Raw genomic sequence first — 13,154 nt, forward strand, 5'->3', positions numbered from 1 at the left:
CTTTCAGATTTCATGAACCAGTATTTATAGTCATTGTTAGGTCTGTTTTTATTTTTATTCATGCAATCTTTTATGTTCCAAGAACTGATGTGGATGAATCTTTTTCTTCTTGTTGGATTGGGGTTTGGTTAGTTTGCATGAAGGGGTTATCCTTTGATGACCGCGCAAGTAAAAATGTTGGGAGACGCAATTATGTTGAGAATGACGAGATTTCAAAAGTGTTTGTGCTGTGCTGTAAATAAAGGAGTGGCGATTAAACAGAGGGGTGTGATAGAGGGAGACTTGCCACACTGTAGGATGGGATGTTGTGTTTATGGTGTCAGCCGATCCTTGGTGCTGTGGCGAGGCAGTTGTTTCCTGTATTTGGCTGTTGGCGGTGCCAGGTATAAATGTGGCACAGGTCAAATGTGGCCCAATTTGTTGGTCGACTGGAGATATTTAGCCAGTGCTTTGACTATTTGATATTTTTCATTTAACGAGAGGTCACCTCCTCCTAATATATGCTCGATGGTAAAAGGTATTTAAAGTGTAATAAATACTTGTTTGAAATTTACTCTGACACTAGCATTGGCATGCTCCTGAGGTGTTTGACAATGCGCTGTTGACCATCATGGGAAATGAAGGGAATGTTGGTAGACCTATAATGCTGTTAAATGTAGCCCCAGACTTTTGAATGTGATATGGTGGGTGTGAAGCAATCAACATTATTCCCATGATGCTTGCTTTACTGACAGTATAGTTTTTTTGGCTGCTGCTGTCAACTTTCACCAGAGATTGTATTGACCCAGTTTTTCAAGGTGGGTCTTTCTTTTTGTATGGCTCATCGGCGTACCTACTTGATACCTGCTTGATGGGGTTCTGGGAGTTCTTCTACCCCCCAAGCCTGGCCCGAGGCCAGGCTCGACTTGTGAGAGTTTGGTCTACCAGGCTGTTGCTTGGAGCAGCCCGCAGGGCCACATACCCACCACAGCCCGGCTGATCCGGAACTTCTCTTAGAAAACATTCCAGTTTTCTCTTGAAGATGTCCACGGTTGTTCCGGCAATATTTCTTATAGTCGCTGGGAGGATATTGAACAACCGCGGACCTCTGATGTTTATACAGTGCTTTCTGATTGTGCCTATGGCATCTCTACTCTTCATTGGTTCAATCTTGCATTTTCTTCCATATCGTTCACTCCAGTACGTTGTTATTTTACTGTGTAGATTTGGGACCTGGCCCTCCAGTATTTTCCACGTGTATATTATTTGGTATCTCTCTCGTCTCCTTTCTAGAGAGTACATTTGGAGAGCTTTGAGACGATCCCAATAATTTAGGTGTTTTATCTCGTCTATGCGTGCCGTATATATTCTCTGTATTCCCTCTATTTCAGCAATCTCTCCTGCTCTGAAGGGGGAAGTGAGTACTGAGCAGTACTCGAGACGGGACAACACAAGTGACTTGAAGAGTACAACCATTGTGATGGGATCCCTGGATTTGAAAGTTCTCGTAATCCATCTGATCATTTTTCTGGCTGACGCGATATTTGCTTGGTTATGCTCCCTAAACGTTAGATCGTCGGACATCATTATTCCCAAATCCTTGACATGCTGTTTTTCTACTATGGGAAGATTCGATTGTGTTTTGTACCCTGTATTATGTTTCAGATCCTCATTTTTGCCGTACCTGAGTACCTGAAATTTATCACTGTTAAACATCATGTTATTTTCTGCTGCCCAATCGAAAACTTTGTTGACATCTGCTTGTAGTTTTTCAATGTCTTCAGCAGATATAATTTTCATGCTGAATTTTGTGTCATCTGCAAAGGACGACACAAAGCTGTGACGTGTATTTTTATCTATATCAGATATGAGAATAGGAAACAGTAGCAGTGCAAGGACTGTACCTTGAGGTACAGAGCTTTTAACATCGCTTGGACTCGATTTTATCTGACTGTTACTCTTTGTGTTCTGTTTGACAGGAAATTAAGTATCCAGCGTCCTACTTTTCCAGTTATTCCCATTAACCTCATTTTGTGAGCTATCACCCCATGGTCACATTTGTCGAACGCCTTTGCAAAGTCTGTGTATACAACATCTGCATTTTGCTTTTCTTCTAGGGCTTCTGTGATTTTGTCATAGTGGTTGAGTAACTGTGACAGACAGGATCTTCCTGCTCTAAATCCACATTGTCCTGGATTGTGCAATTCATTGTTTTCCATAAAACTAGAAATGGCCACTGCCTTTTGAACGAAAGGCGGTGGAGTTTCTGATGGGGAAGGAAGAGACAACTGTGCATCGCGTTCCGCAAGGCGCGGTGCGGCCAGCCTGGGTGGCATAAAAAGCGCGGGAAGTCAGGTCTCTCCCTCACTCCACCAGCCAGACGTTTGTCTGGCTGGTGTAGCCCAGCTCGTTTGTCCCAGACGTTTGTCTGGCTGGTGTAGCCCAGCTCGTTCGTCCCAGACGTTTGTCTGGCCGGTGTAGCCCAGCTTGTTCGTCCCAGACGTTTGTCTGGCCGGTGTAGCCCAGCTTGTTCGTCCCAGACGTTTGTCTGGCCGATGTAGCCCAGCTTGTTCGTCCCAGACGTTTGTCTGGCCGATGTAGCCCAGCTTGTTCGTCCCAGACGTTTGTCTGGCTGATGTAGCCCAGCTTGTTCGTCCCAGACGTTTGTCTGGCTGATGTAGCCCAGCTTGTTCGTCCCAGACGTTTGTCTGGCTGATGTAGCCCAGCTTGTTCGTCCCAGACGTTTGTCTGGCTGATGTAGCCCAGCTTGTTCGTCCCAGACGTTTGTCTGGCTGATGTAGCCCAGCTTGTTCGTCCCAGACGTTTGTCTGGCTGGTGTAGCCCAGCTTGTTCGTCCCAGACGTTTTGTCTGACCGGTGGAGCCCAGCTTGTTCGTACACTGACGTTTAATCTGGCCGGTGTAGCCCGGTCTGTTCGTACCCAGTCGTCTGGGCTGGCCGGGGCATCCCGGCTTGTTCGTACCCAGTCGTTTGGGCTGGCCGGTGTATCCCGGTTTGTTCGTCCACAGTTGTTTGCTTGCCCGGTGTCCCTAGTTATGATCGCCCCAGCCGTTTGGCCTGACTGGGGTAGTCCGGCCTGTTTGATCCATGACGTCTCGTCCTTACGGTGTAGCCGCCTGTTGTTCCCGCACGTACACGTTCCCTCCTGTTTCCCTGCCCTGTCCTACTCCAGTGCAGGCACATGCCGTCGAGCGGTCTGTCCGCTTGGGTGGGCTATGCTATTTTATTATCTTTTATTTAAGTTTCTAAATCAATTTATTGCATTGTTCAGCTTTCAGTTTTGCCTTGTATTTACTTACTATCCCTCTTGCATCGTTAATGCAGTGTCCATTGCTGTGGGATACTCAATTAAATTTGCTTCTCTTTTGAGAATATTATTGCTTTAAGCTAGCCAATCTCCCTTGATTAGTACTGTTTTAATAACCATTCCATCCCTTGAACATTACAGTTTTACTCTATCCAAACCATACCATGCATATATTACTGTTTAACCTACCATCCTATCCCTTGATTAATCCCGCTTTAAGCTACCAAATCTTCCCAAGATTACCACTGTTGTTGTTGGCCTCGTGGAAGGTCTTACAACCATAGAGAATGTGTGCGACTACAGGAGAATAGGCAGGTACGTAAAAGGGAAAGATCGACCTTTGAGGATCACCCTAAACGGTGCCAAACAGATGGAAGAAGTACTAAGGAATGCTAGAAAATTGCAAAGTGATGAGGATGGGAAAGGGTGGTCGTTAAGACGAGATCTTTCAAAAGAAGATAGAGAGAAGCTGAAACTGAACCTCGCCGAGGTAAAACATTTAAATGAGAGCAGGAATGAAGAAGAAATAAATTCTTTTTTCTACAAAGTGATAGGGGTAGGCAAACCAGTAATTTGGTACATAAAAGCAAACCAACAAAATCAATAGAGAGAGGGGGAGTGAAGAATAAGGAGAGGGGGAACAAGTTCCTGAAGACTGCATACACCAACATAGATGGAGTGAGATCGAAGATACTGGAGTTAAGTGATGTAATACAGCTGCAGACACCAGACATTGTTGCACTCACGGAGACAAAACTTGAAGATGTAATTTTAAATGAGGTCATATTCCCAAGGGGCTACTCAATTTGGAGACGGGACAGAAAAATTAGGAAAGGCGGTGGCGTTGCTGTGCTGGTAAAAGAACACCTAAAGGCGAACGAAATAATGACTGCCAATCCACAAGAAGTTGACATAATAGCACTAGAGATCTGCCATGAGGATGATAAACTAATGATAATAAATGCATATAGTCCACCGCCAAGCAGCACATGGTCAAAGGAGGAGCTAGATAGTAAACGTGAAGGTCTTATAACAATAATGAGAGAGATTATAGCGAGAGCGGATAACGATAGATCACGACTGTTGATAGTCGGTGACTTCAACTTGAAATCCATAGACTGGGAAGCATATGAAGCTAAAACAGAAGATTTTTGGACCTGTAAATTTGTAGACCTCATCCTGGAAACATTCTTGTATCAACATGTTAAACAAGCTACGAGGATGAGGGAAGGGGACGTTCCCTCCATGCTAGATTTGATATTTACCAGGAAGGAGGAAGAGATATTTGACATTCAGTACCTTCCTCCCTTGGGTAAAAGTGACCCAAAAAGACATCTTTTTTGGAATAAAGTATGCAATGCGTTATAAGCTGGAAGAAAATAAAGAGGTTGAAGCAGTTGAAAAACCAGACTTCAGGAGAGGACATTATGGTGACCTTAGAAATTTTTTTAGTGAGTATAATTGGACAGACTTGATGCTAGGCAAGGAAGTGAATGAGATGTATGTCAAGTTTTGTGAAATATATGATAAAGGCACAAAAAAAATTTATACCAAAACAGAGATGCAGAACTAGGAAACAGGATTGGTTCAATAGAAATTGCGAGAGGGCTAGAGACCAAAAGACACAAAAATGGAATTAATACAGGAAGAGGCCGAACCCCCAAACATACCAGCGATACAAAGATGCGAGAAACAACTACACGACAGTGAGGAGAGAAGCAGAAAGAAATTTTGAAAAAGGGATTGCAGACAAATGTAAAACAGAACCAGGTCTATTCTATAAATTCATAAACAACAAATTGCAGGTAAAGGATAATATTCAGAGGTTGAAAATGGGAAATAGATTCACGGAAGATGAAAAGGAAATGTGTGAAACACTAAACGAAAAGTTCCAAAGTGTGTTTGTACAAAATGAAATCTTTAGGGAACCAGATACAATAAGAATTCCAGAGAACAACATAGAGCACATAGAGGTGTCTAGAGACGAAGTGGAAAAAATGCTCAAGGAGCTCGGTAAGAACAAAGCAGCTGGCCCAGATGGCGTTTCACCATGGGTTCTGAGAGAATGTGCATCTGAGCTCAGCATTCCACTTCACCTGATCTTTCAGGCATCCCTGTGTACAGGAATCGTAGCAGACGTGTGGAAACAGGCTAACATAGTTCCAATCTACAAAAGTGGCAGCAGGGAAGACCCCCTCAATTATAGACCTGTATCATTGACAAGTGTAATAGTGAGAGTATTGGAAAAACTAATCAAAACTAAATGGGTAGAACACCTAGAGAGAAATGATATAATATCAGACAGACAGTATGGTTTTCGATCTGGAAGATCCTGTGTATCAAATTTACTCAGTTTCTATGATCGAGCCACAGAGATATTACAGGAAAGAGATGGTTGGGTTGACTGCATCTATCTGGACCTAAAAAAGGCTTTCGACAGAGTTCCACATAAGAGGTTGTTCTGGAAACTGGAAAGTATTGGAGGGGTGACAGGTAAGCTTCTATCATGGATGAAAAATTTTCTGACTGATAGAAAAATGAGGGCAGTAATCAGAGGCAATGTATCGGAATGGAGAAATGTCACAAGTGGAGTACCACAGGGTTCAGTTCTTGCACCAGTGATGTTTATTGTGTACATAAATGATCTACCAGTTGGTATACAGAATTATATGAACATGTTTGCTGATGATGCTAAGATAATAGGAAGGATAAGAAATTTAGATGATTGTCATGCCCTTCAAGAAGACCTGGACAAAATAAGTAGATGGAACACCACTTGGCAAATGGAATTTAATGTTAATAAATGTCATGTTATGGAATGTGGAATAGGAGAACATAGACCCCACACAACCTATATATTACTGTATGTGAGAAATCTTTAAAGAATTCTGATAAAGAAAGAGATCTAGGGGTGGTTCTAGATAGAAAACTATCACCTGAGGACCGCATAAAGAATATTGTGCAAGGAGCCTATGCTATGCTTTCTAACTTCAGAATTGCATTTAAATACATGGATGGCGATATACTAAAGAAATTGTTCATGACTTTTGTTAGGCCAAAGCTAGAATATGCAGCTGTTGTGTGGTGCCCATATCTTAAGAAGCACATCAACAAACTGGAAAAGGTGCAAAGACATGCTACTAAGTGACTCCCAGAACTGAAGGGCAAGAGCTACGAGGAGAGGTTAGAAGCATTAAACATGCCAAAACTAGAAGACAGAAGAAAAAGAGGTGATATGATCACTACATACAAAATAGTAACAGGAATTGATAAAATCGACAGGGAAGATTTCCTGAGACCTGGCACTTCAAGAACAAGAGGTCATAGATTTAAACTAGCTAAACACAGATGCCGAAGAAATATAAGAAAATTCACCTTCGCAAATAGAGTGGTAGACGGTTGGAACAAGTTAAGTGAGAAGGTGGTGGAGGCCAAGACTGTCAGTAGTTTCAAAGCGTTATATGACAAAGAGTGCTGGGAAGATGGGACACCACGAGCGTAGCTCTCATCCTGTAACTACACTTAGGTAATTACACTTAGGTAATTACTGTTTCTTTTATTTGTTCAGCTTATATACAAGTACATTATATTACGGTCTTTTTCTATTATTAGAATATAATATTCCCCTCCCGTTCTCACTGTTCTGTTCTACTCCTCCAGGGTAGGCGCATGCAGTAGAGCGGTCTGTTGGCTTGGGTGAGCTACGCCATGTTATCATTTATTTAAGTTTTCCTAAATTAATTTATTACTTTGTTCAGCTTTCAGTTATGCCTTGTATTTACTTACTACTCCTGTTGCAGCGTTAAAGCAGTGTCCATTGCTGTGGGATACGCAAATAATTTTGTTTTCACTTTTGAGACTATTATTGTTTTAATCTAGACCAACTATTCCATGAATAAGTACTGTTTAATTAACCAATCTATCCCATGAACATTACAGTTTTAATCTATCCAAACTATACCATGCATATATTACTGTTTAACCTAACCATCCTATACCTTGTATAGTCCTGCTTTAATCTACCAAAATTATCCATGATTATCACTGTTTACTCTTTTATTTGTTCAGCTTAAATACAAGTATATTATAATACGGTCTTAAGCTATTTACTTCTTCAGTTTCAGTTTGTCTTGTATTTACTCCGCTATTTATTCTCTGTTTTCTAGCACTGCTTAAGCTTCATGCCTCTCTTGCTGTTTTTGGCCTCGCTATGTTATTTATATTATTTATTTAAGTTTTCTAAAATTAATTTGTTACATAGTCCAGCTTCAGTTATGCCCGGTATTTACTTAATAATACTGTTGCAGTGTTAAAGCAGTGTCCATTTCTAGTGGGATACTCAAATATTTTTGCTTTTCACTTTTGAGATTAATATTGTTTGGATTCTTCCAAACTATACCACGAATAATACTATCTTAATATAAACAAACTATACAATGAATAATACAGGCTTAATATAACCAAACTATACCATGAATAATACTGTTCAATCTATACATGAATATTACTCTCTTAATCTATTTTAACTGCTCAGCTTTTATTACATTGGCTTTTATTATGATAGCATTGGCTATGTCCGGTATTCTCAATCACTATGGACACTTAACTTTACCTTTGCTTTTGTCTACTTGCGTATGTGACAGTTGCCGGTGCGGCAGGTGGGTCTCCCTGCCTGCTTTTTTTTTCCCCCGTTAGTCCTACCGATGCTTACTTTTTCATTTTCCGCAGTGGCGAGAAGCCGGATCACGCAGCAACTGCAACACGGAAGAGGGCTCAGGCGGCGTCGTGCGAGGACAACAGCGCAGTGGTTGAGGACGCAGCCGGCCTGGGCCAGGACGAAACCCGCCCGTTTCGCCTCCCCCTCCTCAGGGGCCTCCTCGGACGGCTCTGATGTGGACGGCGACCACACTTCCCAGAGGCCCCCTGCCGGCAAAGCGTGGGTGGCACAGCGTCGCAGCCTCCACCCCTTTCGGCCAACGATTGGACGACGCTGCAGGCGCCCATCGCGCAGGCTCGGGGGCCCTCTCATGTCACAAGCCTTCTGGGCATGGGGACCACCGGGGCCGACCCTGCTGCGGCTGCTACAGCCGCCCTGCCCCCCACCTTCACCGACCGTCACCCACGGGCCAGGGCCAGGGCCAGGGGGCATAAGTCAAGGCGACGTGCGAGCTCCTCCAGTCTGTCCTCCTTCCTTCCCAGTTCGGTAGCGTAGTTGCTCTGCCACCCTGAGGTTTCCCTCGTGGCCAGCGGGCACTCGCCCTTCGGGGGGGGGGGGGGGGGGTCCGGCCTGCGGGGTGGGGGTGCAGCGCCCGTCCCCAAGTGTTCCGCTGTCCGCAGCTACTACTTTGACTTTACAGCCATTCTACTAGTAAGCCCTACCTTATGTCAGGTAATTCCTTCTTCCTTGGCGACTCGGCCTCTGGCCTGGGGTTATTTTCTTCTCCAAATACATATCAGGCTTTCCCAGTCACTATGTATTTTTCCGCCGCCTGATTATTCTCCAGCTAGGGTTTCCCTTATGTTATGTTGTTCACTTTGGTGACCTGTTATACTTAGAATTAGATTTGTTACATTCGCCTCACTGCTAATTCTAGACAATAGGACATTAGGTTTCTGCAGAGTTTGTTACTAGGCTATAAGATTACGTTATTTTACTACGGGTGTACAATTTAAGATGTTTCGTGTACTTTGAGTTAGCCACGGCTGTGTTATACATTTGTTAAGACCTACTTAGAAGCCTGTTTTACTTCTGCAGAATTATTTATCCTGTACTAATAAATTTACACCCCCATGTGTTGGTGTCTTCCTTCCCCTGATCAGAAAATTTGATTCCTAATCACTCTTTCAAACACTTTTATTATGTGTGATGTTAGTGCAACTGGCCTATAATTTTTTGCCAAGGCCTTACTCCCCCCCCTTGTGCAACGGAGCTATATCTGCAGATTTAAGTGCTGCTGGTATCTCCCCTGTATCCAGGCTCTTTCTCCATATTACGCTGAGTGCTCTCGCTATTGGTACTTTACATTTCTTTATGAATATTGAATTCCATGAGTCAGGCCCAGGAGCTGAGTGCATAGGCATATTGTCATATTGTCTATGCGACTGCGTGATGTCGCAATGAACAGTCGGCGTAATGCGACTGTTCATGCACATTGCACATTCCACATTCCACCACAGTTTAAGTAGTTGGTTAGACCTATGTCCTGAGGTTTTCTTGAACCGTTAAGTGGCTGCAGAATTAATGGCCGAGGTGATGGTAGACAGCCATGGTTTGGGGTCTACATCATCTGTATCTGGTAGATGGACAATATCAGCCCATTTATGTTTATCTAGTTTCTTAATGTTTCACTTGTGGGGTGTTAGGGGATGGGTTGGTGGTTGAAAGTTATTAAATTTAATAATGAGGGGTTTGTGGTCATTACCAATATCTGGTCCAGTATGAAACTGTAGTTCATGTTGAAAGTGTGCCGAGCCAAAACAGATGTCAAGTGAGGCTTTATAATGGGTTCTGTAGTTAAAATAAGTTGCGAGATAGGTGGCGAAAGGAGAATATATGGTGCAGTGTCAAAGTAGTTACATAGATCGGTGCCTGCAGTGTTCTGGGTACCTCTACTTCACATGTGGGTTGGTTAACATTGAGATTGCCTGTAACAATGATTGGGTGTCGTAATTGGTCAAGATTGAATTCCAGTTCATTTAAGTTTGTTCCACCAGGGTTGTATATGCCAAGAAAGGAGGTGTGTACCATTGTAAGGTATTAACCACTGTGCTGCGTTGAGTTTATTGTGAAATTCCCCCGGTGCGCATGAAATAAAACTGTTCCCAAAAAATTATTTTTTCTTCGTAAAATGATAAATTCCCTTCCCTGAACATATCTATGTAAAAATAAATACCAAATTCCACTTACTTTGGCTGTGGGGACGTGGACAAGGTGCACTGTGACATCATCAGGGCCTGGTCGCCCGTGCGTGACTCGCCCAGACACGGTCGCACAGGCCATTCAAGCACCGGGTGTTGCCACAAATATATTTTCAATTATTTGTTTTATGTATTTCCAATGCGGTTTTATTTGTTTTTTACCGTATATGATACATATTTGTGTCCTTTACAATATGTAAAGAATAGAACGTTCATAATGTTCCATGGAACTGTGATACATGTGTCAGTAATGTGTCCACAATATTTATTGTCGCAATATTACCTGTTAAAAATTCACTAAAATTACAATATGTGCAGTTTCACACACTATTTACACAGTAACACACTGTATTACACACTCAGTACTTCGGAAGCGAGTAATAATCAACGAAGTAGCCATGATACACAGCGAGACTTCGCTCTCAGTGCACCAGGAACAGAAATTTTCGCTTCCTGTTTCTTCATTCTGTGTGCTTGCAAATAATGCACTCACGTACACCCTTGGCTTTAGTACTTGTAGGTTGTATGTAGCCAAGCTTGTAAAGCATAAGGTAGTATTGAAAAGATTATAGGAAAAGATCAATTTGTAAGGTAGTCTTGAAAAGATCACTTTGTATGGTCCCACACAGGAAGAGATTCAGCTAGCCTCAAAGAGTGTCCACCAGTTAGGAAGAGATTCAGGTATTCTTGAAAATATCTATGAAAAACACCACCATGGAAGCCACTAACACTGTTCATCTATGCTACTTGCATCAGATGCATAATCACTGAACGCAAAAAACGATTCATCTATGTACCATCTAAATAAATTGGAGATAGCATAGGATTGCAAGGGTGACGCTCAGAGCTACAACTGGATATGCTCGCTGTATCGTCCTCATAGATGCTGTATCACTTGCATCCAACCTGTGTGTTAGGTCCTTATTGCACCTAGCTTCACCAATATTATGACCCTTATGTTCTTCAAACAATAAGGTTTGAATTTCACCGACAGAACATTATCTTTCAACACCGCTTCGGACAGGTGTTTGGGAGCCAGAGGCGCGTGCGCCACCCATGGTTGCTCATTCAGTACTAACCCAGCCAGCAGCCCTAAAGCATTCTGGGATTTTTTTCCAAGATGGCTGCCTCTGACTAGAGGTCCTAAGAGTCCATTTCGTACACAACCAACCTCGTACACATTTAGAATTGGTACCGAAAAATCAAAGAGTTTTCTCGGTTGGCGCAGTTTCCCGCCGACCGAGATTACTCGGTTGGCACAGTTAAGTGGTTAAGCATGCTAAAGTTTCTAGTTTACCAGATGAATCTCAACAGGTACTTGCAGTTTTCTTCAACCAATAATCTATTGCACACAAATAGTAACCTTAAGAAAGTTGAGATACCTGCCTCTACAGTTCCATTTACAGAAGTAGTCTACACTTCAGACTACAGATAAACAATTTATAGTACTTTTTCTCATAGTTAATTTAGTGCATGTCTCAATTAATAGAGAATTCTCCAGAGCTCTCATCCTGTAACTACATATAAATATAAGCAATTACATTTAGGTAATTACACAGACACAGAAAAGACAGAATAGAATGTCTCATGAAGACATTCACATTTTTACTCTGATACAGACTCTGATACATGATATCAGAGTTACACTATGATCAGGTCACTAAGTACTAGAACTTTTTTTCATTCACTCTTGAATTTTCATAAACAAAAGTAATTTTTAACATGAACAATGTAATCATTTACCTGGTTTACTTCCTTAACATGCCTAGACTAGTATTTTAGCCTACTAAAATCAAACCTGATTACAATATACCTGGAACAAACTGGAGATGCCTTTCATAACATTGAGAACTGACGATTCCCTTCCATCAATATGATAGACTTTTCTAATCTGACCATTATCCCAATGCATATAGAGAGGGTGTAACTTGTATCTTTCCACTTTTGAGGTCTTGTGAACAAAGCCCTCAGGGGAAGGGCCTTGTCGAGCTTTAACAGAGAGCTTAGGAGTAACCACCTGCAAAAGACAGAATAATTAGCATTCATCCTCAAACAATCATGACATATTCATAAATTATGATTAATTATTTAAGGCGAGATGTGCTGGATAAGAATGGTTATTACTAAATTATTTTGTATTAGTCTTAATACAGTACTTTCTTACACAAGATTGTGCATCTCTATCAGGCAACTCAGATAAACATGTTTGTCTTGGATAAGTTATTTAACTGAATAGCCTGCATACACCTTTAAGCAGTAATACTGTACTGTAACCTAGCAATTCATTAATTGATTCAGAGTCCCAAAGAGACTACAGTGGTACCTCGGAATACGAGGGTCCCTGTTTACGAGTTTTTCGGATTACGAGCAGGATTTGCTCGGAAAATTTACATCGGAATATGAGCGTTGCCTCAGAATACGAGGGTGTTGATACGCGTACAGGCCGACTAGTGTGTTGTGGCACAACGATCGCACCTCAGTTTACCAGTGCCTCATGCCCAGTGACAATCCCACCTGAATTCTTCACAAGAATTTACAGTTTTTTGTAGGATTTTTGGCCATTTGAGCATAAAAGTTGTTATATATCTCGCCATGGATCCCAACAAAGCCAAAGGTAAGGTTCAACCTAAGAAAATAGTTGTGAGTAGAGGCAGTAGAGGATGTCCCTTCTACATTAAGAAAATTTGTGAAGTATGGGAAGAACTGCAAAGTTTTGTTGAAAAAACTCACCCAGATAAAGCTGTAGCAGGCCGTTGCATTGACCTTTTAGATGACAATGTCTTACTACAGACAAGTGTTAAAATGTAGGGAAAAACAAGTGTCTTTAGACATTCTTAGTAAGACAAGCAAGCAGTGAGTCGCAAGCAGTGAGCCACAAGCAGGTCCTAGTGGTATGCAGGCAACATGTGCCAGGGAGTGCACACCAGTGA

At 42.1% G+C, this 13,154-nt stretch overlaps 1 protein-coding gene across 1 annotated transcript in view; it reads right to left on the reverse strand.

Annotated features, from left to right (window-relative positions):
• Mtp (microsomal triacylglycerol transfer protein) overlaps positions 1–13,154 on the reverse strand; it is a 253,595-nt gene that overhangs the window by 180,699 nt on the left and 59,742 nt on the right. The window contains exon 4 of the mRNA XM_069330044.1: positions 12,038–12,241. Within this exon, the coding sequence (XP_069186145.1) occupies positions 12,038–12,241 (204 nt within the window). The remainder of the gene's footprint in view (positions 1–12,037; positions 12,242–13,154) is intronic.

Source organism: Procambarus clarkii, chromosome 3 (genome assembly GCF_040958095.1).
Source record: "Procambarus clarkii isolate CNS0578487 chromosome 3, FALCON_Pclarkii_2.0, whole genome shotgun sequence".
NCBI classification, from domain to species: Eukaryota; Metazoa; Arthropoda; class Malacostraca; order Decapoda; family Cambaridae; genus Procambarus; species Procambarus clarkii.